At 40.5% G+C, this 27759-nt stretch overlaps 2 protein-coding genes across 3 annotated transcripts; one reads left to right on the top strand and one right to left on the bottom strand.

Annotated features, from left to right (window-relative positions):
• The first annotated feature begins 13503 nt into the window (after window positions 1-13503).
• Window positions 13504-15291, top strand: LYSET (lysosomal enzyme trafficking factor). 2 transcript variants are annotated; one of them, XM_063091764.1, is made up of 2 exons: window positions 13504-13566; window positions 14472-15291. In XM_063091764.1, the coding sequence occupies exon 2, from the start codon at window positions 14488-14490 to the stop codon at window positions 14881-14883; it is 396 nt and encodes a 131-aa protein (XP_062947834.1). In that variant the 5' UTR covers window positions 13504-13566; window positions 14472-14487; the 3' UTR covers window positions 14884-15291. The 2 variants fall into 2 exon arrangements, with proteins under 2 accessions (XP_062947834.1, XP_062947833.1); XM_063091763.1 differs by lacking the exon at window positions 13504-13566 and adding an exon at window positions 13573-14020.
• Window positions 15292-24198: 8907 nt separating this feature from the next.
• On the bottom strand, window positions 24199-27603 carry GON7 (GON7 subunit of KEOPS complex). Its single transcript, XM_063091679.1, has 2 exons — window positions 27365-27603; window positions 24199-25246 (listed from the first exon to the last, which is right to left on the bottom strand). Exons 1-2 carry the CDS (start codon window positions 27570-27572, stop codon window positions 25152-25154), a joined length of 303 nt encoding a protein of 100 aa, XP_062947749.1. The 5' UTR covers window positions 27573-27603; the 3' UTR covers window positions 24199-25151.
• Window positions 27604-27759: the final 156 nt, after the last annotated feature.

Here is a 27759-nt window from a genome sequence, read left to right as displayed (position 1 = left end):
GATTTTAAGATCAATGGATAAAATAAAAGCTTTTTAGAACTCTAGTAAGAAATCTAATGGGTTTATAAAACTGCTAGTCAAGATCAAGCAAGGCCAGAATTAATTATACAGTTAAAGAGCTGGAAAAGATAATGTTTTGTAACTTTCATTGTTGGTTCTTTACTTAAATATTTTCTTTTCCAGATTTAAGGAAACCTCTCTTTGGCTATCTATAACCTACAGCAATTTGGTAAAATATACTTTTATGAATAAAGATAGAAACATTTGCTTTTTTTCCTCCTATTTGATTCCTCCAAAATTTGAAAACTGTTTGTGAATATCATTATGATTTTTATGGCAATATGGTTATTTGCGTAAGTTTGATAAGAATTTGCTCTCTCTTTATAAAAGGATACAGTTGGAAACACTGGTTATAAAATAGCATGTCTCTTCTATCTTCCTGACCCCACTTCGTGTTGCCCTAATTTGGCCTAACTTCTGTTTCATTTTCCCCTGCCCCCAACACGAGACATGAGTATCTGGGAATAAGCCTTCCCAGCTCTGGGGGTCAGTCTACCAGGAAATGAGCCTTCCCAACACTGAGGGACCTTTTCAATCAGAAAATTGATCATCAGTGCTTTCATGATGAACCTTTTGATCAAAAAGGGGGAAATGTTGTCGTGGCTACACAAGCAGTTTTCTAAAAGTACTCACAGCCTTGAAGTGGGTGCTCATAACTTGGATGAGACATCCTGTTCCTAAACAAAGGATTCGTGTAAGGTCTTAACAATTGTTGATGTACCAATTAATGTACAGCTTGCTAACTCTGAGTAAGCTGCCTGTTGCCAATCAATTGTTAAGATAATAGATAAACAAATGCCTTTGGTCCCTCTGCCGTTTCAGCCAGATACCAAAAGCTATGTCCTCCATCACGTCAAACAGTTCCATTCAAAATTTACCCGTTCTTCACCCTGACTCAGAAGCAGTAAGATGAGTTGTCTGCCCATTCCATAGAAATGGAAGGAACTACTGACAGCGGGGAGATTGTTGGAGTGAGCAGGATTGAAGCTATTTTGAGACCTAAAACTACATGCACTTATGTCTGCCTTTGCAAATGTAATTAGTTGTTTTTTTTTTTAATTTTTTATTTTTTAAAAGATGACCAGTAAGGGGAGCTTAACCCTTGACTTGGTGTTGTTAGCACCACGCTCTCCCAAGTGAGCTAACCAGCCATCCCTATATAGGGATCCGAACCTGCGGCCTTGGTGTTATCAGCACCACACTCTCCCAAGTGAGCCATGGGCTGGCCCTATAATTAGTTAAGTTTAAATAAGGTCATACTGGATTAGGGTGTGCCCTAATTCAGTGACTGATGTCCTTATAAGAAGAGAAACAGAGACAGGGAAAATGCCATGTGTAGACCGAAGCAGAGATTGGGGTGATATGTCTGTAAGCCAAGGAATACCAAAGATTGCTGGCAACTACCAGAAGCTGGGAGAGAGACATGGATCAGATCCTCTCCTAGAGCCTTCAGAGGGAGCATGACCTGCTGACATCTTGATTTCAGACCCCTGGCCTCTAGGACTGTAAGATCATAAATTTCTGTTATTTTAAGCCACCCAGTTTGTGATATGTTGTCACAGCAGCCCTAAGAAACTAATACAGTGGGCAAATCCTCAAACATAGGAAGGAGGAATAGGGGTCTTCTCCTTAACCCAGTAAAAAAGATGAATGTCCTTTTCTGATACATATTTCAGTAATATTCTGAAACAATTATTTGAGGGAAGGATTCTTGAATGTTTCCCTTTAAAAGCAATGTACATGAACTTAAGGAAATGTATCAAGGGCATCCCCTGGGCACTATATCCTCTGTAGAAGGAATTTGGCATTTGGGGTTTCTGCCTTCTCCTAGATCCCATCTGATCCAAAGATAGCTTTGCCTGGATAGGGCTGCTCAAGACCCTTGGGTGAAAAAGAGGTGCCTCTTGAAAAATCTGAATTTCAAAGAACAGTGACTAGGCCTGGAGTTTAATATCTGAGTCAGACTTAAGCGGATTCCATTAATAAATTCACACACACACACACACACACAAAAAAAAAAAAAAAAACAAAAACCGGGGCGGGGGTAAGAAGATATAACAACCACAATTACTTGAAGTTGATACGACAAGCAAACAGAAAGGACATTGTTGGGGGGGAGGGAGGAGAGGGAGGAGGGAAGGAGGTTTTGGTGATGGGCAACAATAATCAACCACAATGTATATCGACAAAATAAAAGTTAAAAAATAAAATAAAATAAAATAAAAAGCTGATTCCATTAGCTCCAGGTCACAGCCACAAGTCTTTCCATAAAAGAACAGCACGCTCCACTGGACGGTCTCAAAACCATTTTGGAACAACGTGGGGAGTATAAATATGTTTCTTATGTGTCTTTTTAAAATTGGAGATTCACCAAGGCAATGGCATGGAAAAAAAGGGAGAGGACTGCTTTAATTAAGACACTTTGGAGGCATAATAACCAAGTGTCATGTGTGGCCCTTGTTTGGATCCTGATTCCCATAAATCAATTCTTAGAAGATATTTCTTAGATAATCAGGGAATTTGAATATGAACTGAGTATCAGATGATACCAAGTCATTATTGACAATTTTGTCAGGTGTGATATTGGCATTATAAGAAAAGTTCTATTTTTTAAGAGGTACATACTCAAACAGGTTGGAGCAAAATGCCATAATGTTTGGGATATAGTGGTAAACCTAAATCTTAACCATTGCTCTTGAATAAAAGGTGTGATTTCTAGTGGCCTACTTGTCTTTAGTGTTAGAATATTTTTAAAATGAGTGTATAATATTTTAACATATAGAAAAAGCAATAAAGCTATACATAAAAATATTTAAAGACTATGGAGAAGTATTTGGTTAAACACTGTATATTGCACACACATATTTATCTCTTTCCACCTGAAACTCATCCAAATGACAGTCAAGGATTAAAACAAGTATACGCCTACAACAACAAAGAGAAGGGAGCATATCAGCTGCCAAAGAGAGATGTCAACACATTTTTGGAATATGGACAGCTATTGAAGGAATAGTCCCTATGGAAGGAGCTACCAATTGAAAATGCATCTCCCCTCACATAACTTCTAAAACACTAGGGACAGCAGCAAGCATGGTCACATGATAGGACTGAAAACAGAGGGGTTAATAGGTTGAGGAATGGCCCCCAAAGATATCAGGTCCTAATCTCTGGAACCCGTGAATGTTACCTTACTTGGAAAAAGAGTCTTTGCAGATGTGATTAAGTCAAGGATCTTGAGGTGAGGAGATGACCCTGGATTACCCAGATGTGCCCCAAGTGTAATCATGAGTGTCCTCATAGAGTGAAGAAGAGGAGATTTAACACAGACACAAAAGAGAAGGCCATGGTGAAGATGGGGTAGAGAGAGATTTGAAGATGGTGGCTTTAAACAATAGAGTGATGTAATCACAAGCCAAGGAATGCTGGCAGTCACCAGTGCAGAAAGAAGCAAGGAACAGATTCTCCCCTAGGCCTCTGGAGGGCGTGCAGTCCTGCTGTCACTTTGATTTTGGAGCAATGAAACTGATTGTAGACTTCTGGCCTCTAGAACCATGAGAGAATAAGTTTCTGTTGTTTTGAGCCATGGACTTTGTGAGAATTTGTTATAGCAGCCACAGGAAACTAATACGGAGAGTTTGGCTGAAAGTCAAATGTAAGTAGCAATAAGACATCCAGAGCTCCACCCCACCCTCTGGCCGGATTGGACTTGAACCAGAGATGCTCCTGAGTCAGAGTTGCCAGACACAGTGCAGGATATGAGTGAGGCTCCTGACCAAGGGCCAAACAGGGAGACCCATGGCCTCCATTTCCTATCTGGCTCCTGGAATGTAAATAGTGAGGCTCATACCCTTTGGGTAGGAGATTAAAGGATCATTCCCTGGAGAACCTGAACAGCTTAAGAGAAAAGACCAGCTATTGATATTTTGAGATTCCCCAACCAAAAAACTGCCCTACTATCCTGTGGTGAGGCTCTGTCCAGGCCTCCAGCTCCATCCACGAAAACAGTGCTTACAATCAGCTATTTAGTGCCCCACTTTAAGAGGAGAATTGACAGCTCAGGATCATCGTACATGTGAGAGTCAACTACACATTTTCTCAGTCTCATTTGTGAAAAGTTTCCAACACGAAAGAGAGAACAAAACAGACAGAAGACACTTGGGTGCAGGGCTACCCACAGATGGGAAACAATGTGAAATCCATCCCCATGGCTTCCGCTCGAATGTGGGGCTCCAAACAGCTGCTCCAGTTGTCTTACCCAAGGAATGGATCTGTCTGGAGGAAACGATGACAACATAGGGAAATTAAAATATAAACAAACTGAAAGTCACACAAACAAAAAAACCTGGAATACATATCTTAAGAGTAATAACAAAGGATAGTCAGTGGTTGAGACATTTTATTTTCCAGTTATATATTTATCCTATTACACATGATCTTCTCACTATGTGACTCATGTGAGATCTAGATTCTTTACTTAAATTTGGGTAGGGAAGGGGCCTTGTGACTGCACAGCCAGTGACCAGTGAGCACGGCAGAAGTGATGCTGTATGACTTCTGAAGCTAGATCATAAAAAGGTTACAGCTCTTGCCTAGCTCTTGGAACATAATCACTATGCTGTGAGGAAGCCCAGGCCATATGGAAAGGCCTGGCAGACAAAATCCTGTGTTCTGGGAGACAGCGCCTCCCCAGCTAGACCATGGGCTGTCCCAGCATCAATGGCCAGACAAGTGAGTGACGAGCCTGCACGTGATTCTATATCCCCACCCCCACCCTTAGAGTCTTCCAGCTGAGGACCAGACATCATGCAACAGAGACAAGCCACCTCTCCTAATCCCTGTCTGAACTCCTGACTCAAAGAAACCATGGCTGATAACAAATGATTATTGTTGTTTTAAGCCACTAAATTTTGGGGTAGCTAGGCAATAATAAATAACACAGTCATGATATAAGAATAGAAAAGTAATAAAACGAATAATCAGACAATATGAGTGAGTGCTAGGAAAGTAAAGCTGTAATTGAAAAGTTTAAAATTCAGTAGAAAGGCTGGAAGAGGCAGCTGAGGAAAAGTAGATGGATCTAGATTGACTGGGTCATGAAACTATGAAACTCCTAGAAGAAAACATAGGGAAATGCTACATGAAATTGGACTGGGCAGTGGCTTTTTGAACAAGACTATAAAGGTACAGGCAACAAAAGCAAAAATAGACAAATGGGACTACATCAAACTAAAGAGCTTCTGCACAGCAAAGGACACAATCAACAGAGTGAAGAGACAACCTACAGTATGGGAGAAAGTGTTTGTGAACTATGCATTTGACAAGGGGCTAATATCCAAAATATATAAGGAACTCAAACAGGTCAACAGCAAAAAAACCAAATAACCCAATTTAAAAATTGGCAAAGGACCTGAACAGACATTTTTTAGAAGACGACATAAAATGGCCAACAGACACATGAAAAAATGCTCAACATCACTAATCAGGGAAATGCGAATTAAAACTACATCTCACTCCAGTTAGAATGGTTTTTATCAAAAGACAGAAAATAACAAATGCTGAGGAGAATGCTGAGAAAAGGGCACTGTCATACATTGTGGGTGGGAATGTACACAGTGCCCCACATCCCTCATTGTGTCTGGCATCCCTGAGTCAGGATGGTATAGCCATTATGGAAAACAGTATGGAGCTTCCTGAAAAAAACTAAAAATAGATATATTGTATGACACAGCAATCCCACTACTGGGTATATACCCAAAGGAAATGAAATCAATATATTGAAGAGATACCTGTACTTCCGTGTTCACAATGGCCAGGAGATGGAATCAACCTAAATGTCCATCAGTGGATAAGTGGATTTAAAAACTGTGGTATATATACACAATAGAATACTATTCAGCTACAAAAAAAAAAAAAGAAAGAAAGAAATCCTGTCATTTGCAGCAACGTGGATGGAACTGGAAACCATCATGTTAAGTGAAATAAGCCGGGCACAGAAAGACAAATACCGCATGATCTCACTCATATGTGAAATGAGTGAAACAAGCAAACAAATAAATAAAGAGGTTCTCATAGAAGCAGAGCGTAGAATAATGGTTACCAGAGGCCAGGGAGGGAAGGGGGCAATTGACGGACATGAAGTTTCAGGTAGATAGGAAGAAGTTCTGGTGTTCTAGGGTGACTAAAGCTAATAATATTGTATTGTACTGTGTATTTTTAAATATCTAGAAAACAGTATCTTGATCATAATCACCACAAAGAAAAGATAAATATTTAGGTGATGGATAAGCTATCTACCCTAAGCAAATTATTGTACAATATCCGCATATATTGCAACCACACACTGTACCACACAACTATGTACAATTAAAAAAAAAAGATTGACCGGATCACATGCTCACCCCTGCATCAATCGCTACAACCAGGAAGAATGTGACTCACTGATTAGTTTAGGCTGAGTCATCTATCTACCCCTGAACTATGGCTAAGTCACTGTGGAGAGAATCCTCAAACAAAAACTGCTAGTGTTGCTGGAAGAAGAGCGAACAGGCGCTGGGCAGACAAGCAGGTGCCTAGTAGGCCTCCTGGAAGATGTGCATATTCCTTTAGTTGCTCTGGTCTCAGCTAAGCTTAAATGGGGGTCAGTTACTTAGAGGAAAAGCCACAGTCTTTTGAGTGTCCCCAGGTGCGCCATTCTCCTGGTCTAGGATGAATCCCCTCTAGCCTTAAGGACTAGCATACTTACCCCCTACAGAGAACCTGCCTAGGCCCTGCTTTGCTTAATGCCTTATTAATTACTAATGAAAAATAAAAGCATAGGGTTGATCTCTTGTAATTTCTCTCTCATGGTTTATTTTGTTTTATATATTTAAGAATCTGTAAACAATACACAAATAGGACGTATTCATTGGAAAAAAGCAGATAGTTCATTTTTAAAAAAAAGAATAAATTGCCCATAATTCTGTCACTCAGGGATAACTCTTGTTAACATTTTGGTGTATGTTGTTCCACACTTTTTTCTTTGCAAGTATATTTATATGTATTTGTCAGTACAAAAATAAGATTGTTCCACAAATGCCATTGCACTTTGCTTTTTTCACTCAATAAAAGGTCAGAAACTTATCTGTATACCAAAAACATCCCTCTGTTAAATTGAACCTTATGAAATTACTGAAGTTCAACTAGTTTTGACCTACAAAAACAGCAACTTCACATGCTTCAACCATACAATTTTTTTTAAATGGTTGCAGTTTATTAGCCCTTTGGATGTTTTAGAATTTACTCAGCCTATTGCTTATTATTGGGCATTTATATAGTTTCCAATTTTTTCACAATTATAAAAAAAATTGCAATGAAAAGCTCTTTTAGCCCATTCTCTGTGGACATCCTTATTTAGTTTCTTGGGATACATTTCTATATACAGAATATATTAGATAAAAGGAATGCACGTTTAAAAGCTTTTGTTGTGTATTGAGGGTATGTTTTCTTAGAAGCCAGAAGCTGGCTGGTACAAGGTAAGTCTCTCCACTCCCCAGGGGGCATGAAGTGTCAGGGGCCATGTAGGTTATTGCTTCCCCTTAAAGGGCACTCAGAAGGAAGAGAGGGGGCAGATCAGAAGGGAGTCAGGGACACTGAGAAGCAGCTGGGCATTTACTGCTGGGAGCAGAGAGAGATTTAGGAAGTAATTATGCCTGTTCTCTAAGAAGGTGAACATATGCTGGTTGTAAAACGTAAGTGGGCCTGTAGCAGCCTTTAGAATGGACAAAAAAACAATCCTGTGTTTATTACTCTGATACATGAAAGCACTAAATTAATGACAAAGAATGTAATGAAGGATTTAAAAAAAATTTTAACAGTTCTAATAGAGGAGTTTTGTCATTTAGGGGTAAAATATGAAGTAAAATTAACATAAGTGTAGTTTTGTTCTCTGCACATGTAAACATGATAATAACAGCTGTCACAAAAAGCCTCTAGGATAGCCCCTCAGGGATTCTCAACTCCTGAAATTCACACCCCACTGTAGTTTCCTCCCCTTGAGCATGCGCTGGGTTTATTGAGCTGCTTCTATATGACACAGTAATGGGATGTCACTTTTGAGACAAGATTATGAAAAGACCATGGCTTCCATTTTGGGTATTCTCTCTCACTCTCTCTTGGATCACCTGTTTCTGGGGAAATCAGCCCCATGTCCTGAAGCAGCCCTGTGGAGAGGCCCATGTAGGTGAGCTCGGAAGCCCTGGCCCACACCTCTATTGCAGTCTGTGAGAGAGTCAGAACTGTCCAGCTACGTTGCTCCCAGGTTCCTGATCCACAGAAACTAGGAGATAATATTTGTTCAACCGCTGATGTTTTCAGCCACTCCATTTTGGGTTAATTTATTACACAGCAAAGGTGAACGAAGACAATAGCTATTTATTGAGTGTTTACTATGTTGCAGGTAACAGCACTTTACATGTATTAGTTCATTTGGTCCTCACAATGACCCTGTGAGTAAGCACCATTATTATCCCATTTTCAGTTGATGAAACTGAGGTCCAGGAAGGGTTAATAAACTTGCCGAAGGTCAGAGAGTCAGCAAATGGTGAAGCTGGAATCTGAACTGAGGCAGTGTGGCACCAAAGCCCATACTCACATAAAGATAGATTTAAAAATAGTTGCTCATATTTCACTCCATAGAATTGCATTATTTGCCCATGCCTAAAACAAGCAGTTTGGCGATAGGTACCAAATCATGATTAAACTGATCAAGGTTTACCACCCTCTCCCCCTACCAGGGATACAGGCTAGCTTCCTCTGAAACTCACGGTTCTGTAAAGTGGGTGAACAAATCTTAGTTACAAAGGAGAAAGAGGGTTAATAGTTGCTGGGTGGTTGCTAACAGTGTTGTCTCTTCTGCAGCATAAGCTGGGTTGTATTATTATTTTTACTTTTTTTGAAGGGAGACAGAAGTAGTGATGGATAGGTGTTGGTTCACCAATGCTTATATTCATTTACTCATACTTACTCTTGAACTGGTGCTAGTTTGGTTCAGAGCCAAACTATCTTGGAGGTTGTAGTGATTGAATTATGTGCCCCCAAAACTCATTGAAACTTGAATTTTGTCTCCCAAGATTCATATATTAGAAGCTTAATCCTCACTGCAACTGTTGAGGGTGGAAAATCCTATTATGGTAATTAAAAGGTGGGGTCTTGAAGAGGTGATTAGATTGTAGGACCATGCCGTAGTGAATAGACTAATAATGGTGGTCAGGGGTGTGGTTCTGAGGGCTTTAAAAGGAGAGGAGAGTCTCTCTCTCTCTCTGCTTCCACCATCTTGAAATGTGAGACCCCTGGGTCACTGCTGCCACCTCCAAATGGACTTTGGACTTCCCAGCCTCGGAAACTGTAAGCAATAAATTTCATTTTCTTTAAAAATCACCCAGTTTCAAGTATTTTGTTATAAGGAACAAAAACAGACTAATTCAGAGGTTATCTAGCACAATGATTAAGGTCTTGGCTCTGGAACCAGACAGATCTTGGTAGCTTTCTAGCTGCATGACCCTGGGCTAACTACTTCACCTATTCAAATGTCTGTGTCCTTATTTGAAATTAGGTATGGTATATATATCCACAAGGGTGTTAATCAGAATTAAATAAGGTAATAGATGTAAAGCACTTAGCACCATGCCTGGCACACAGGAAGACCTAACAAATGATCGTTATTATTATTATATATAATACGGTACATTAGTGTTACTAAGTAGTTAAGAAATATTACCTTGCAAGTGAGGGCTTATATGGGGATATAAGACACCTTGATATCAAGGGGAGCATAGAATCTAGTTAGGGAATTAGCACACTCATCAGAAGATATACTGATAATATTTGGAAATACATGTGAGACTGTTTGTCCCTAAACCACACTACCAACTTCTCTGAATCTCACTTACCTCATCTGCAAAATTCCATTATTTTAGAACCCAGCCTTCTGAATCCCAGTCCACCTTTTAGGGTGGTGATTTACAAGCCTACTTTACACCAAATTAATAAATGATTATTAATAAAGTGTAGTAAAAAATTACATTAATTTATTTAATATACTCACCCAGTTTATATGGTAATCCTCATGCACATAAGAAAACTAACACCTCTAAAATCAGTGTTAGGTTGGCTGGCAGCAGAGGCAGGACAGTATGTGGAAAACCTAAAGCTAAATAGTACTTTGAACCTAAATTTCATTTTCTTTAAGAGACTTTCACACCTTGACCTGGTTTTCAATTTTGTGAGAAGCTCTGGCTGGGAGTGAAGTAGAATCAGTAAGGGTGTTCTCACTTGTAGAGACGGGGATCAGGGCATTTGCCAAGGCCAGGCCTCTCTGACAAGCTACTTAGAAGACTCTAGAAGTGTCATGGACCTAGAGAGGAAGTCATTGCGCCAGACTGAGTGAATACTTTAATATTCTTCCACAAAAACCCTCGAGAAATTCCCCAGTCTTCGAGGGTGGCAGGTGTGAACCATTTACATAAGAATCCTTTTTCCTTCATTGGCCTTGAGGCCTACCCTGAATACTTATCACCACCTAGTGGTGTTCAATGAGTGTGAAACTGAGTTTTCCTATATTGCAGGATTTTTAAGAGGATTCAGTTAGAAAGTAGGCAGAACAACTTTTTAGTTCAGTCTGTCATGCAGAGGCAGGCACGCACTGTTCGCGTCTTTTCTTTCTCCCTCCAAGTTCAATACAACTGGTATGTCTGGACCTACTCTTTGTGTTAATCTGCATACTGCCTTGTTTCATTCTATTGTTGTACTGCTTTAGTAGAAGGTTCCTCCAGCAATCTCATTTAGAAAACAATTTCCCACCCCCTGGGCACCAAGAGTAAAGAGTCCAAGGAACTCAGTCTGTGTAAGTTCAGTGTTTTTCAGATTCATGATTTAGGAACTCTTTGTTCAAATGAAATTTCTTGGAACCCTGATATAAACAAAACAGATAAAAGAAGTCATTTTATTAGTATTCTTTTATTTTATAAATCCACACTTATAATTTTATAACAACCATGAAAATGGTATTCAGAACTAGATGTTTTGATAACATATATCAGAAATATGGCTGTTGCAAACTTACTAACCTCTGCATTCAAGTCTGTCTTTTGATTACACAGAAAGTAACTTAGTATATTAACTCATGATCTTCACGGTAACAGTTGGGCAATACACACCTAAAAACTCTCCATGATAACACATGGTCATATGTGACATGCTACACTTGCGCACTTGTTACCAAACAAGCTGATATCTCAATGAGATCTGGTCAGCATATGCACTGGATGTACATACATGTAGTGATAGACCTTTTGTACAATTTTGTATGATAAAAAATTTACAGGGGTGAATTTTTTTTTTTTTTTAAAGATGACCGGTAAGGTGATCTTAACCCTTGGCTTGGTGTTGTTAGCACCACACTCAGCCAGTGAGCGAACCAGCCATCCCTATATAGGATCCGAACCTACAGGGGTGAATTTAAATAGATAAATACCAGTGCAGAACTACATCCTTCCTATTCAATGACCCATTTAGGAGGTATTAAATAGTCACAGAGATGATAAAGTGTTCCTATTGAGAACTGTACAAAAATGAGTTACTTGGCAGCACAAGGTAGGGACTGATTACTATCGCTGGACTATAAGCATGCTCTGCTCATTGCTAGATATTCCTTCTTAATTTCCTGAGATTCAAGTGAAGTGCCCTTCTAATCATGCCTGGAGAAGAGTCTTCTCCTCAGCTGCCTCCTTCTCCTTTATCAGTGCCAGTAACCGCAATAAACCAAGGGCTGAGCCATCCTCTGGCAGATCAAGTTGTCTGTGGACTGCCCCAGCAATGATTTGGTCTAGGTAGGCCTGATTCACAACATCTCTCTCAACTGTTCCTCTCTGTACCAGTTTCTGTGACAAAGGCTCCAGTCTAAGTACATAAGCAGACAACTTTTCTTCATCCTTCTGGTAAATGCTTAGGTATTTGACCTGTAACTCCCTAGGATTATTGATAACCCCAAATACCTGCTCAAGAGCCTGCAGGCATTCAAGGACTGTAATTAATGGATTGTTTATCTTGAGGACACGAATAACATCAACTGCTGGGCCTCTAAAGCTCTCTAGCAATCTCCTTCCTTTCTCTGCATCTGACACCTGCCATGTCGTCAACATTTGAGGAGTATGAAACAGCCAGGGTCCAAATTCTTCTTCTTCTGGTTCTGCAGGATCCCTGCCCGAGAATATTCTCAGCTTTTGATATTTCAGGTATTGAAGAGCAGGCTGAAGAGCCTCACCTAATACCTGTGACAACATAGGGGCCCGCATTTCTGGGATCATGTCCTGGTCTAGGTCAAAAGGGTCGCTTCCATACCCAAGAGCTCTGGTCAATTCACCCACTGTCATGCCCTCTTCCTCTAAAAACTCATTTAATCTGCTTAAAAAATTCATTATCTGGATCAGGGGGCTTAAAGATCACTCTCCAGACACCCTCTTTCCCCGGTATCTCCTTAGGGAACAGAAAGTGACTAGTCTCAGTAAGCCCTATTAAGGCTACATTCCTGTTTTCGTCCCTCCTGAACATCCTCCCAAGCAGTCTGTACCCCCCTAAGGGAGCTAAAGCAGCTTGCAGAGCCTCCTCGATTTCTGCCACACTGCAGGTCAGGGAGATGCCGGCAATCAACAGCGCTTTCCGAGGGTTCATATCCATCCCTTACACCAGTCTTCTAAAAGCCTGAGTCATGGTGCCCAATAATAATAAACAATAAATAACATACTTCAGTTCTAATTCATCCAGGGCACAGAAACCCTCCGCAATTCACAGTAATTCTCCGCAGTACCCCAGATAAGTCTCGTCAACACGCCGAGGTCCAGCGGCCTGCGAGGACAGAGCAGTCAGGTTAGTTAGATGTCCAGGGCGCACCCGGAGCGGGCCGGGGCAGCTCTCCGGCCTCCACACTGCGGCGCTGTGCGGCCAACAGCGATCTTACCCGCCCCGGCCTCGGCCTCCCCCAGCGCTCGCGGGGCCCGCTCCCCCTCACCGTTATCTAGTGTTCGTTGCCTGCGTCCGTCAGCCGGCGGCCGATGAGGCGCGGGAGGACGGGCTCCCTCGGCTCGGACAGACACCCGGGCGGCGCGCGGAGCGACGGCGACCGATGCCAGACCGCCCCGGCCCTGCGGTGCCCTCCGCAGAGTGGGGTGATGGGGCGATCAGAGTTGCGAGCGAGGCACCAGACGTCAAGGTCGCGGAGCGCTGCAGTCTCTAGGCCCAGACTGCAGCCCACCGGAGCGGATGCGCCCCACTCGCGCCGCCGCAGCCCACGCTGGAGTCTGATGTGGAGTTGTAGGGAGCTCGCTCAGGGAGGCGGCGCGGGGGCGGGACACCAGGAAGTCACGAGGGGTGGGCCCTTCGGGGGCGGGGCGGGCTTGCTTCCGGCTCGAGCCGGAAGCCCCGACTGGGGCGGCATCCGGGACGGCGGGCGGGCGGGCCACCAGGGACAGGAAGGTGAGACCCAGGAGCTGCTTAGCTTTGCAGGCTCAGTCTGCGGCCACTGCCGGGCGCTGGGCTCCGGGCGCTGCAGGGCGGCGAGGTCCGGTCCTGGCACCGCCTGCGCAGCCCGGGTCGCGGTGGGCCAGCGCTGCAGCTAGGCAGGGGGCGGCGCCGGCTGCCAGGGAGGCCCCGGTGGCTGGGGATCCTCCTGGCCGGGCCGTGTGACTCAGACGGGGCTCCGGCAGCGGCGACAGGAGCCGGGCCGCCGCGTGACTGGCTGCAGTCACGCTGTACTTAATCACAATTAGCGTTTGCTCCAAGCTGGCAGCGCTCACCTTTCTCCGAGCCGGGTGACCCAGGGGATTTCTTTTATGGTGGCTCTCTCTGAAATGCCAAAACCACCCGATTATTCAGAACTGAGTGACTCTTTAACGCTTGCCGTGGGAACAGGAAGATTTTCAGGACCACTGTAAGTGTTTAGGAGTTACTGTCTTAACTTGGGGGCTCCGACGTTGGTTTGACTTGCAGAAGGTAGTGTTCACGTCTGAAGCAATACTGTTAGCCAGAGAGTATTTCAACTGTGAAAGTGAAGTGGCCCATAGGAAACTAGTTTAATTCCAGTTTCACAAGGGAAGGTGTATTGGACCTGTTTAAGCAGGTTGTATTTTTTATTTATTCTTTGGGATTCATTCACATAACAAGTATAGCTCAGTATATACTAAAACCAGTGTTCTTTTACTTGCTCATAACTATTACATAAAACCACCTGTTAAGTTGTTTACGTTTCTTAATAAATGTAACTTAATTACTTTAAATCATAAATGTGTTAGTGGGAAATAAAAAGTATATTTGGAATAGTTGCCATGGCATTACTAGACTCTAACTGCATTTAAAAAAAAATTTTTTTTTTAATTTTGAAGGCACAGAGCATGGAGAATGATGAACTTCCGTCAGCGGATGGGATGGATTGGAGTGGGATTGTATCTGTTAGCAAGTGCAGCAGCATTTTACTATGTTTTTGAAATCAACGAGACTTACAACAGGCTGGCCTTGGAACACATTCAACAGCATCCTGAGGAGCCCCTTGAAGGAACCACATGGACACACTCCTTGAAAGCTCGGTTACTCTCCCTGCCTTTTTGGTTGTGGACAATTATTTTTCTGATACCTTACTTACAGATGTTTTTGTTCCTTTATTCTTGTACAAGAGCTGATCCCAAAACGGTGGGCTACTGTATCATCCCCATATGCTTGGCAATTATTTGCAATCGCCACCAGGCATTTGTCAAGGCTTCTAATCAGATCAGCAGACTACAACTGATTGATACGTAAAATCAGTCACCGGTTTTTCCAGATTACAAAACTGCCAGTACTATATGGAGTCTGATCACAAGACTACAGTTTCTTCACAGATCTCAGGAAGTTGTGGTGGGGCAGAGGCTTTTTTAAAAAATGTGACTGGGGACTATCTTTATCTGAATAATAATGACTTTTTAGGTAAAGCCTGAGATACAGTACTACAAAATCATGTTGATGACTCCAGATTTGGGGAGTAAAATTGTGTCTTGTTATTTGCATTCTTTAGAAACTTGAATAAGTACCTGAACTCATATTTCTATTTTACTGTGCAACATAGTGGTGATTCAGAAATTTTTCCTCTGGGGAAAAAATATGAACATTTCCATTGTGTTGTGTAAAAAGGTCCAAACATGGTCATAAAATTTAAGTTTTATAAAATTACTTGGCTTGCTTCAGAATTCTTCAAACTAAAATGCCAGTTCATGTTCTGGCTAAGCCAACTGTTTATACTTGCTATCAGCTTATGAGGAATTGGTACAAAATTATTGAGGTGATCGCTGTCTTGATAAGCCGAATGTGTTCTTCCTGTTGGTAATGTCTAGCTAAATCATTAATGCTACCAGTTTTAAAAAGCTAATTGGGAAGAGAGGAAATGTTTGAAAGTCTAGAAATAACTAACACATAGAAGATGGAAACAAGGTATTCAATGAAAATACTGCAGTGAATTTAGTACAGTCTGTATCAGATGCATGATACCCCTCTAAAAGATACTACCAAGACATCATCCTTCTGATTTTCTTTTCTGGCTCCGGGTCAGGTCTTCAGGCAATAGGCTAATTGCATGAAGATGTGATCTTTGTGCCTCCTCCTCTGCATTTGTACTACCTCGTGTCTGCTACCAATACAAATAACTAAAAAATGGAAACATTAGATTTTTTTCATTTCTCGATGAGATCAACATATATTTTTATACAGTTATGTCATTGATACTGGAAACATTTTACACTATTTTAATAATAATCGTAACATTTTTTGGTGCTTATTTTGTTGGGCCCTATTCTAAGAGCTTTACTCATTAACTCATGTAATCCTTTCAACAACCCTAGGAGATGGCAATTATTATCTGGATTTTACAAATAAGGAAACTGAGGCAGAGATGTTAAGTAACTTGCCAAAGGTCACACAGCTAGTAAGTAGCAGACCAGATGTTATAACCAGGCATTCTGATGCCTCTGTTCCTAACTACTGCGCTATAGTACTTCTCACAAATGACAAATGTTTTAGCACTGGGTTACTATCTGCCCAGTCATGCCAAAGAATGGAAATGGCAGTGTTATTGAGTAAGGACTTTCTCAGTTTGTGTGAGCTACTGAAATCTGAAAGTTGCCTAGAAGCATTACCTTGACCAGAAAGAGTGAGCATTCCACAGCAAGCTTTTCCTTAAAGTATAAAGCAGGTACCTTTGTAACTCAAAAGCAGTAGGATCAAATCCTTCTCCAATTAGTCTTATCTATCTCTTTTTTACTACCTCCAAAGGTCTAGTTACATAAATGATATATCTTTTGATACAATATACTGAATCTTCAAAGGAGCAGCCATTTGAAATACCTGTGTTTTTGTGAGGGTCAGATAACCAAATCACTTGCATGTTTTGAGTATTCAGTGTGCATGCAGCAGGCATGGTTTTGAGTGATTTACATTCATTCTTCACAATAGTCCTATGACACAGGTATTGTGAGATAGTGCTATTTTATAGAAGAGGAAACCTGAAGCACATAGAAATTAATAACTTGTCCATGGACATGCAGCAAGTAAGTAGGAAGAGCCAGGATTTGAACCTAGGATGTCTGGCTTCAGTTCTCCAGCTCTTTATCATTCCACTATACTACTCAAAAAAAAAAAAAGGGTAATTTGAGGAAAACCATTAGGCAGTTTCCTGTTTTACTAGTCTTGAGGCAGTGATATTTTGGAAGTCAAGAAAATTATTTCAATTACTTTTTGTTTTATAAATTCTTAATGTAATGCAAGGTTTCTGAGTTTGCCACTTGTGAAGTAGTAAGTCCTTTTTACTGAAGTAGATTTTATGTCTTTTATACTTCAAATTCTAGTATTTTGGGATGTGGAAAGTAAATGTTCAGTCCACCTCTATCTTTCAAGATCATATTGCCTTGATAGTAGAAATACAGAGTAGGATTAATATAGTATTTCCAAATTTAATTACTAAATTTCAGATTATAGGGTTAATCTGCTTTTTGATTATTTAGGAATTATTTATCTAAGTTGTAGATTATTACTGGTTGTCTGTGGCTATTTAATAGTTCAAAGCATTCTTTTGGTAGGATAGAGGGAAAGGTGAAATATATTTTTTTAGTCTCTTAGATTGAGGAGGAGGTGGAAACTAATGGGTCAGAGACCTGTATACATAATAGATTATTTATTTCATATTCACATCACAAGAAGCAGTGAATATGGGATTATATAGCGATATGAATGGAAAATATAGTAAGTTCTTGAGGGATTTTAGGGAAGGGACAAGCATGCTAGGAGCCATAATTTGTAAATATTTGCTTCCAGATATGAGAAAAAAGAAACTATCTCCCACATTTTTTTTTTTTTTTTGCGACTGGCCAAATGGGAATCTGAACCTGTGATCTTGGTGTTATAAGGCTGTGCTCTAACCAACTCAGCTAACTGGCCAGCCCCTTCCACAATGATTTAATAAGTCATTTTATTTGCAACTACACCTAAAATTAAGTAATCCCGTTGAGTGTCTTTCACTGAAACATGCCAGGTATTTTTATTTTTTCAAAAGTGCCAGTATAGGGAATAGATAACTGAATTGCAGAAACATTTAACTTGAGCTTTAGTCACCACGTTTATTTTCTGGTTTTAAAGATGCTACTACAAGGGCCGGCCCATGGCTCACTCAGGAGAGTGTGGTGCTGAGAACAGCAAGGCCCTGGGTTTGGATCCTATATAGGGATGGCCGGTTAGCTCACTGGTTGGGTGTGGTGCTGACAACACCAAGTCAAGGGTTAAGATCCCCTTACTGGTCATCTTTAAAAAAAAATAAAATAAAGATGCTACTACCAAGGTCATGGGTTTAGGTCCCCACACTGGCCTGCTGCCGCCCACCCCAAAATTAATAAATTTTAAAAAAAAAAGATGCTGCCAATTTTAAAAGTAAAAAATGTGAATCTCTAAAATTTAGAATATGATTCTGTTGCAGAACTTTTACAATTAACAAAAAACTATTCTTTGGGGGAACTGGAATCATCAGATAAAGTGCTCTTATGAGAGTAACTGCACCCACAAAATAATCAAATCAGTATGTTTGTTCATCATGGGTAGTGTTAGTCTTTTTTATTTAGATCTACTGTCAATTTCCTTCTTGATGAATTTAACATTCTCAGTCTCCAGAACACTGGCAGAAAAGCTTACCACAATACTGCATGAGTCATTTTACATTAAATATGTGCCATCACTATAAATTCTCCAACAAGTTACATATAATTTTGGACCATGATTGGGACTTGTCATGCATTAGTATTTATGTTTTGGTCTAAGTCAGTGAGTGGGTCTTGACCTATGGCTGGACATTAGAACTACTCAAGGAAATAAAAAAAAAAAAAAAAGCAAAACTTCTCATGTATAAACAATGCTGGGGTCCCTCCCCAACTAATTATATCAATCTTTGGAGGTGGACCCTAGGTAATTGTGTTTTTTTTTTTTAAAGATGACCGGTAAGGGGATCTTAACCCTTGATTTGGTGGTGTTAGCACCACGCTCACCCAGTGAGCTAAGCGGCCATCCCTATATGGGACCCGAACCCGGGGCCTTGGTGTTATCAGCACCACACTCTCCCGAGTGAGCCATGGGCCGGCCCTAGGTAATTGTTTTTTTTTTTTTTTTGGTTTTTTTCGTGACCGGCACTCAGCCAGTGAGTGCACCTGCCATTCCTATATAGGATCCGAACCCATGACGGGAGCATCGCAGCGCTCCCAGCGCCGCACTCTCCCGAGTGCGCCACGGGCTCGGGCTCGGCCCTAGGTAATTGTGTTTTAAAAGCTCTTCAAATGATTCTGTTATGGGAGAATCACTCACTGATCCATGGGGGTTTTTATGAACCATTTACTAAAGACTCAACTGTTAGTCATGAGAGTTGTTTTTCTTTAGAACAGCTTCAACAAATATTTTGCAGTAAGTTCACCCAGCTGTTTTAAATGCAAATCTTTAGAGTTGTCTATATTTTCTGATTTTAAGTCCTCCAGTTTGTCCTGAATATACTACTATCAGGCTTTTGCCTTCCACTCTACCAAAACTGCTCTCCTGTCAAGAGGTCCCCAGTCACTTACATGTAACCAAATCCAATGGTCAAGTCTCAGTCCTTAAATTACTTTTTAGCAGTTTTTTTTTAAAGATGACCGGTAAGGGGATCTTAACCCTTGACTTGGTGTTGTCAGCACCACGCTCAGCCAGTGAGCAAACTGGCCATCCGTATATGGGATCCGAACCCAGGGCCTTGGTGTTATCAGCACCGCACTCTCCCGAGTGAGCCACGGGCCGGCCCACTTTTTAGCAGTTTTTGACACTCCATGTCCTTGAGATACTTTCTTCAGTTGGCTTCTGGACCAGTAATATCCAACAGAACTGTAGCAATGATGGAAATGTTCTATATCTGTGCTGTCCAAATCAGTAGCCACTAGCCACATGAAAGGAATTCTTGAAATGCAACGGGCTGACCCCATGGCTCACTCCGGAGAGTGCAGCGCTGGGAGCACAGCAGCGCTCCCGCCGCGGGTTGGGATCCTATATAGGGCTGGCCGGTGCGCTTACTGACTGAGCCCGGTGCGAGCGACACCAAGCCAAGGGTTGCGATCCCCTTACCGGTCACACACAAAAAAAAAAAAAAAAATGCAGCAAAAGTGACTGAGGAACTGAATTTTAAATTTTAATTAATTTAAATAGCCACATGTGGCAAGTAGCTACCATGTATTAGACTGCCCAATTTAGATACTGTCTTTTTACATCACTACCTTACATCTCTCTCTTGAGCTCCAGACTTGAATATCCAACTACCTATTTAATAGGTTTACTAAGATGTCTTACCAGGAGCTTGAAATTGAATCTCTCCAAAACGAAGCTGTGAATCTTCTCTCCATCCACCAAAATCTGCCTGAGCCCCCGCTACAAGTCTAATATTAACCCAGTGGTCAGAGGCATCCTTTAACAATGTTATTCTGGGCCGGCCCCGTGGCTCACTCAGGAGAGTGCGGTGCTGATAGCACCGAGGCCGTGGGTTCGGATCCCATATGGGGATGGCCGGTGCACTCACTGGCTGAGCGTGGTGCAGACAACACCGAGCCAGAGGTTATGATCCCCTTACTGGTCAAAAAAAAAAAAAAATTATTCTTTTCAAAAATCCTCCTATAGCTTCCCTTCTCAGAATAAAAGCCAAAATCCTTAACATAGCATACAAAGTCCTAAATAAGTGGCCCTGCCTTGCCCTTTACCTTTACTTAATTTTCTACTACTCTCTCTACCCCTGACTCTACTTCAGCCACACTGGTCTTCTTGATGATTCTTGAACATGCCAAAAAACTCTGATCAGGGCCTCTGCACTCAGTGTATCTTCTGCCTGGATGCTCAGCACTGGCCTGCTCCATTACCTTCAACCCTTTGCTCAAATGTCACCTTAGTGAGGCTGCCTCTGACAACCCTATTTAAAATTAAGCATTCTTCTTCCTTGTTTAATTTTTCTCCACAGCACTTATCATCATGTTATATATTTTGACTGTCAGAATCTAAATTCCATAAGGGTAGGGATTTTGTCTGTTCACTGCCATAGGCCCCATGCCTCCAACAGTACCTGGCACATAGTGGGTCCTCAGTAATTATTTATTTAAGCGGATGGCCGGTGTGGGAATTCAAACCCTTGACCTTGGTGTTATAAGGTTGTGCTCCAACCAACTGAGCTAACTAACCGGCCCTGTATTACTTATTGAATGAATAATTCTTACTGCCACTTTTCTCCCTAGACTGTAAAACAATCTAGTTCATTCTCCAGAGAGAATAAAGGGTAAAAGTTAACATTTATTAAAAGTGCATAGCATAATCTGTCACATGTCCTAGTTAGTTATTAAACTCTTTTAGGTTTCAGCATGTAGTGATATATTCTCTTCAAGGCCAAGATTTAAAATGAGTCTCTATTTTTGCCAACAGTTCTTGTTTGTTTGGGCTGCTGTCCGGTTAGGGGATCTGAACGCTTGACCTCAGTTCTTGTGATACTAGTTGTCTTGGAATTTTCCTTATTGATGCAGAGAAAACAGTACACATTCACAAACAAGGTTTTAAGAGGTAGTTAGAGCCCTTGAGAAATTCTCTGGTCTCCTAAACCACCTAACATGCACCAAGTGTCATGACTCTAAGAGCTACAGCACACAATTCCAGTACTCTGGAGTTCAAGCAATACCTTGGGTCCATAAAGCACTCATTTAAACTACTGTTTGTAGAAGTTACTTCTATTCCCAGCAGAATTTCTGGCATCATCGCAAATTTCTATTTAAAACTGTATCCCAATGGCCTGTTGCTGTCCCAATGTGAGCTACTTGAATAGAAGCTTACTATCTAGAATTCAGTTTCCTGGGTCATGTCTTTAAATAGAACAATTCTGATCCCAAAGTTCACCTGAGAACTGGAATAGTTACAGCAACATTGTAGAATTCATTTTATACTTTGAAAATAATACACTCTTGAAAAAGAAAAAAGAAAAACAATGCACTCACTATAGGGCAAATTTTTCAAGGTTAAGGCTGGCTCATCGGTTTTAGAAACAACCCCTCCCTTTTTTTTTTAGGTACTATACCTATGGTACCTAAATATTAGGTATTAAACCTAGTTTTTAGCCTAGCTCTCCTAATCCCTTTGGAAGTTGAATTCTACTCCCTCTTTTGACAAAAGTAGTCAGATGGGAAATGTGGATTTTTTGTTTTGCTTCTTAAGTCTGAATTGGTTATAGCCACGTATTACATGCCAGTGTTTTAAACTGTTAATATGCACAGGCCGGCCCGTGGCTCACTCGGGAGAGTGTGGTGCTGATAACACCAAGGCTGCGGGTTCGGATCCTATATAGGGATGGCCGGTTGGCTCACTGGCTGAGCGTGGTGGTGACAACACCAAGCCAAGGGTTGAGATCCCCTTACCGGTCATCTTTTTTTAAAAAAATAAATAAATAAACTGTTAATATGCTTGATCTGCCCTTACTAAATTTAAGGCATGACTTTTTAAAATTAAAAATTGAGTAACTTTTTCTATATTTGTGTAGAAAAATACATACATATAACTTTTTTTTTTTTTTTAAAGATGACCGGTAAGGGGATCTTAACCCTTGACTTGGTGTTGTCAGCACCACACTCAGCCAGTGAGCTAACCGGCCAATAGGATCTGAACCCGTGGCCTTGGTGTTATCAGCACTGCCCTCTCCCGAGTGAGCCACAGGCCGGCCCTCATACATACAACTTTTTAAAAATGCAGAGAACAAAAGTGTATACAACGAAGGCTGGCCGCGGCTCACTTGGGAGAGTGCGGTGCTGATAACACCAAGGCCACGGGAGAGTGTGGTGCTGACAACACCAAGTCAAGGGTTAAGATCCCCTTACCGGTCATCTTTTTAAAAAAAACAAAATAAAACAAAATCCCAAAATGGTATACAATGAAAAATCTCCTCACAACTCCCACTCCTCTTCTTAGAGGCAGTTGGACTATCCTTTCAGAGATATTATATACACATCTAGCCTATACGAGGGTACTTCAAAAAGTACACGGAAAGATTCATATCTTCTATTTTTCCATGAACTTTTTGAAGTACCCTCATAATCTCCATTTCCAAACTGGGGGAGGAGGGGCTGATTTCCTTCCATACTTTTTTTCCTATCTTTTTTCTAAAGCAGATTTTTCTTCCCAGATGATTTTTTTTTAAAAAGTTTAAATGTCCCGGCTAATACTAGGCAACAATAACCTATTATAAAAGAGTAAGAGTTCTTGTCCTTGGCCACAGAATTCCATTATTAAAAAAAGTATTTTTTAATGTAACATAAAAGCACCAACTTTTAGAAAAGACATCTACCTTGCATAAATTACATGTTTTGCATTTAAAAATGTATTATCTAAGTGTAGTGTCAAGCTTATTTTTTAGGTAGGATTGTGGGGTTGACTTTCCTGCACAAAAGTAAAGTTGGGGCTGCTTCGAAGAGTAACTGTTCTACTTGCCTGTGGCTGATGTCTGTACTATTAGAAGGCAGCAGATGAGAAAACTAGGCAAGTCATTTTTTCTACACTGGTCCTTCAAACTGATCTTTTTTGTCATGTGGCTCACTTATAAAGAAGACAGTATTAGGATTAGAATCTGTATTAAAATTAGGTAAAAGATCAATTACACCTATAACCCTGAACCTCAAAACATTGGACTGAAAGCACAAATATTATCTTTAAAGACACACTTACTAAACAAAGAAGGAAACACAAAATGATGAGCAAAAGTCAGCTATGAATTTAACAATGTGATCTATTTTTAACCATGTACAGGTTTTTTTCTTTAAGGATTGTATAATGATAATAGTATTATAATAAATAACTGAGTTAAATATTAGAAACATTATCATAAACTAAACAAGATAATTTCTGATCATTTATAACTTTTTCTAGTTAGCACTGTTTCCATTATGTAAGAGTACTTAGCAAAAGACTGAATTTCCAAGTAAAACAGTATTTTAAGGATATGAAAAGGTGTATAGAGTTTCCTTAATAGCTTGTACTCTGTAAGCTATAGATTTCAAAATGTATAACTGGGAAAGTACTACAGTAGTATTTAAATCATTTCATAATAGGGGCCGGCCCGTGGCTCACTCGGGAGAGTGTGGTGCTGATAAATCATTTCATAATAAAGTTGATTCACAATGGCTGATTAATGATTTATCTAACCTTTTATCGGCTTAAAAAATAATATCTAAAGTCTATGTATATAAGCCAGCTCTGCCAATGGAGAGCTCTGTAACCTGGGGTAAACACCCATTCTGAGATTCCATTTATCTTGGAAATAAATCATATAATTCGTAAGGTTACTTCCAATTCCAAAATTCTGTAAATATTTGTATTTCATTAGATATGTATTATTTGATTTCTCTGAATTTTAGCTATCTAAATCAGAAAAGATGCACAGTAAATAAAAAAATGTCTTAGTCCCACTGACAAGTAGAAAAGGAACACACACACACATATATTATAGGAATATATATTTTTAAAACGATTAAATAGTCCTTTGTTAAGCAACAAAGTAAAGGTACAGGAGGAGGAAAAATATTTAAGTTATAGTCAACATAGATTGTTTCTTTTTTTTAACTTTTAAAAATTTTTATTTTATTTTTTAATTGACGCACTTACTGTACATATTTATGGGGTACAGAGTTATATTTCAATACTTGCATACAATGTGTGATGATCGAATCAGGGTGATTAGCAAATTTGTCACCACAAAAATTAACTTTCTCTGTGATGAGAACACTTGAGGTCCTCTCTTCTAACCAACTGACGATATACAATAAATTATTAATTATAGATGACTAGCACTACTGTAGACCACTAGAACTTATTTTTCCTATGTAGCTGTGAACATATATTGTTTCTTATGGTACAACATATATCAGAAGATTAATGCACATTCATTGAGTGGTATCACCTCTGGATGTCCGTATATTGGGTACAGGTGTGAATTCAAGATTTCCTTGGGTCTCTCTCAAGGATTCTCCTTGATTCTCTTCAGTACTTGTACTCCTTTATTTTCCTCTACTTATAAAGAACTGACATTCTTACATTTAATACCCAAACTTCACTGCTTGCTCACATCAGTTCTTCGAAATGTTATTGCCTATGAACCATGACATGTACTTTTTATAACAGAAGCAGAAGCTAAAAGATACAGACATCACATAATTTAATTCAATGGCTAATTTAAAAAATAGAAAACAATAAAAATTCAGTTGCCAACTTAGAGGAGTTTTATACATTATGAAGTGTTCTATTTTATGTCCATGGCCTGATAATTATTTCTTACTAAAGAAAACAGATTTTATTTTTAAACGTTATCTTTCTTTGCTAGAAACAGAAGAAACAGTTTTCTCTCTGACAAAATTGTCCCAAGGGAATAAAATAAATATTTTTCCAAATTAGAGTACAAGTCTTCCTCAAATGTCAGTGTGTGATAATTAGGATATAGTAGCAGTCTTTTAATTTCATAAAAGCTATTGTTAAGATGGTGGTTTTGGCCGTTTTGCAGATGGTCCATCTGAATTAGTTCTGTTATCAATGTTATTTTCATCTTCTGCATCATCTTCATCATCACCTTTTAAAATAAATTTGTTGTATGATAATATGTTCAGTGGATGAAAGAAATGTAAACAGCGAAAACATTTGATAATGAGACCATCTCACTTTAGGGATTAATAAAACCATGCATATTTCAGATTTAAAAGATTTTGGAAATTTCAATGTTTATTTTATTTTATTTTATTTTAAAAAGCAATTTCATTTATTCGTGTTTTGTTTTTTAATTTACTTTTTTATTTTAACTTCTCAATATACAATGTAGTTGATTTTCATGTTCCTGTACCCGTTCCCCCCCCCCCCCCCCGCTCCCTCCCTACCCTTCCCCCTCCCCACTACATCCTATCTGTTCACTTGTCTTAAGTTCAAGGAATTGTTGTGATTGTTGTGTCTTCTTCCCCGGGAATTTCAGTGTTTAAAACCTTTCTCTTTTTTTGTCTTCAAATGAGATGTAGACATGAAACCTTTCTTTGAAATCACTTTCTTTTTTGGAGATTTAATTCATTTACCACAAAATTAACTTTTTAAAAGTGTACAGTTCAGTGGGTTTTAGTATATTCACTGACTTGTGCAACCAACACCCCAAAAAAGAAACCCCATACCCATTAGCAGTCACTTTCCATTCCCCTCAGCCCTTGGCAACCACTTATCTACTTTCTATCTCTATGGATTTGCTTATTCTGGACATGTCCTATAAATGGAATCATACAAAATGTGGGCTTTTGTGTCGGGCTTCTTTCACTTGGTATAGTATTTTCAAGGTTCGTTCATGTTGTAGAATGTGCCAATACTTCATTCCTTTTTATTTCTAAGTAATATTCCATTGTATGGATATACCAATTTTGTTTATACATTTACCAGATGATGGACATTTATGTTGTTTCCATTTTTAAGCTACTATGAATAATGCTGCGATGAACTATCATGCATAAGATTTTGTGTGAACGTATGTTTCCAGTTCTCTTGGGAGGACTGGCAGTGGAACTGCTGGGTCATATGGTAACTTTACGTTAACTTTTTGAGGAACTGCCAAACTGTTTCTCAAAGTTGGTATACCATTTTACATTTCCACCCACAATGTACAAGGTCTCCAATTTCTTCACATCCTAGCCAACACTTGTATTGTTCTTTTTGGTTACAGCCAACATTCACATTATCAATAGGTAAACAAGATGGAAAAGAAAAGAAAGTACAGTTTAAGCTCCCCTGCAGGATTATAAGTCATGATTCCAGTATCTAGTTCTTAGGTTTTTCAGTTTAGGACAGTCAAAATGTTTTTACCTATTTTTGTATTCAAGACAAGATTTTATTTTATTTTATTTTATTTTATTTATTTATTTTTTTAAAAAAAGATGACCGGTAAGGGGATCTTAACCCTTGACTTGGTGTTGTCAGCACCACGCTCAGCCAGTGAGCAAACCGGCCATCCCTATATGGGATCCGAACCCGGGGCCTTGGTGTTATCAGCACCGCACTCTCCCAAGTGAGCCACGGGCCGGCCCTCAAGACAAGATTTAAAAAAAAAAAAATTAATGCAGTTAAACTTCACGTTTCCACTTTCAAACTGCACCTACAAAAAAACCTTGGATATGGGAAAGGAGTCTCTAGGAGTTATGACTCGTTAAACTTAAGTCTGTCCCACCTTCGGAACCTGTTCCTACTGAGTGATAGACTGGACTCTTGCAAACATGTTAATAATTTCATAGTTGGGAAAACTCTTTTTCATCCTGCAACACCCAGCTCAAAAGTCATGACCTCTCTGAAGCCTTCCTGGGTTCTCTGTTTGCAATAGTCACATTTTAGGAAGAGCGCCTCCCTGTCTAATCTCCTTGTGTTCCACAAGGGAAGGAACTCAAGCGCATTCACCTCATTCTTTCTCCAGAGCTCAGCCCAGTGCCTGGCTCAGAGCAGCAGGCGTTCAGCACGCTTTTTGGTGATATAAATGAGAAGTGATAACGCCTGAGTAGAAGCAGCCCCGATAAATATGGCGGTGAGTGCCAACAATTTTTAGATGCCATTCCTCTTCCCCCCAGGCTTTCTTTTTCTAAGTCGGCCACAATACACGGGTTCCCCAAAAAGATTTCCCCTGGGGTCCCGCCCCGCCCTCCTGTCACTCCGGCACAGTCTCAGAGCTCACCGTCCAAGGCCGCGTCTGGGAACGGCGTCACCCGGTCCTTCGCTTCCCGCTGTACCAGGGGATCGAAGAGTTCGATCACCAGCTCCCTCATCTGGGCCACGCCCGACAACAGTCCCTGGAAACGGTCGGCCTCGGGCGGAGTCTCACAGGACACCCGCAGCCGCTGCCGCTGCCCGTCCCACCCAACGTACTCCCCTATCAGCTCCATGACTACCGCTTAGCTTCAAGAGCGCGCCACGCGGAAGCGCCACCGAGAAGCGCCACCCGGAAGCGGAAACTAGCCCACAGCAGGCCCACGCGGGAGGAGGAGAAACTACTACCGTTTGTCGGAAGTCGCTTCTCCCCCTTCTTCGCTTTTCTTCTTTGGGATTGGTTATCGACACCAATGCCCCGCC

This window comes from Cynocephalus volans, chromosome 3 (genome assembly GCF_027409185.1).
Source record: "Cynocephalus volans isolate mCynVol1 chromosome 3, mCynVol1.pri, whole genome shotgun sequence".
In the NCBI taxonomy this organism is placed as follows: Eukaryota; Metazoa; Chordata; class Mammalia; order Dermoptera; family Cynocephalidae; genus Cynocephalus; species Cynocephalus volans.
The sequence above is the reverse complement of the archived record's forward strand: the minus strand, read 5'-3'. Positions and strand labels throughout refer to the sequence as shown.

Bases quoted from the DNA above. Each gene is read 5' to 3' on its own strand.
- GON7 (XM_063091679.1), bottom strand. From the start codon at position 27,572: ATGGAGCTGATAGGGGAGTACGTTGGGTGGGACGGGCAGCGGCAGCGG. The intron at 25,247-27,364 runs GTGAGCTCTGAG...TTATTTTAAAAG, and splicing joins CCCAGACGCGGCCTTGGACG to GTGATGATGAAGATGATGCA.
- LYSET (XM_063091763.1), top strand. From the start codon at position 13,923: ATGGTGGCTCTCTCTGAAATGCCAAAACCACCCGATTATTCAGAACTG. The intron at 14,021-14,471 runs GTAAGTGTTTAG...TTAATTTTGAAG, and splicing joins GGAAGATTTTCAGGACCACT to GCACAGAGCATGGAGAATGA.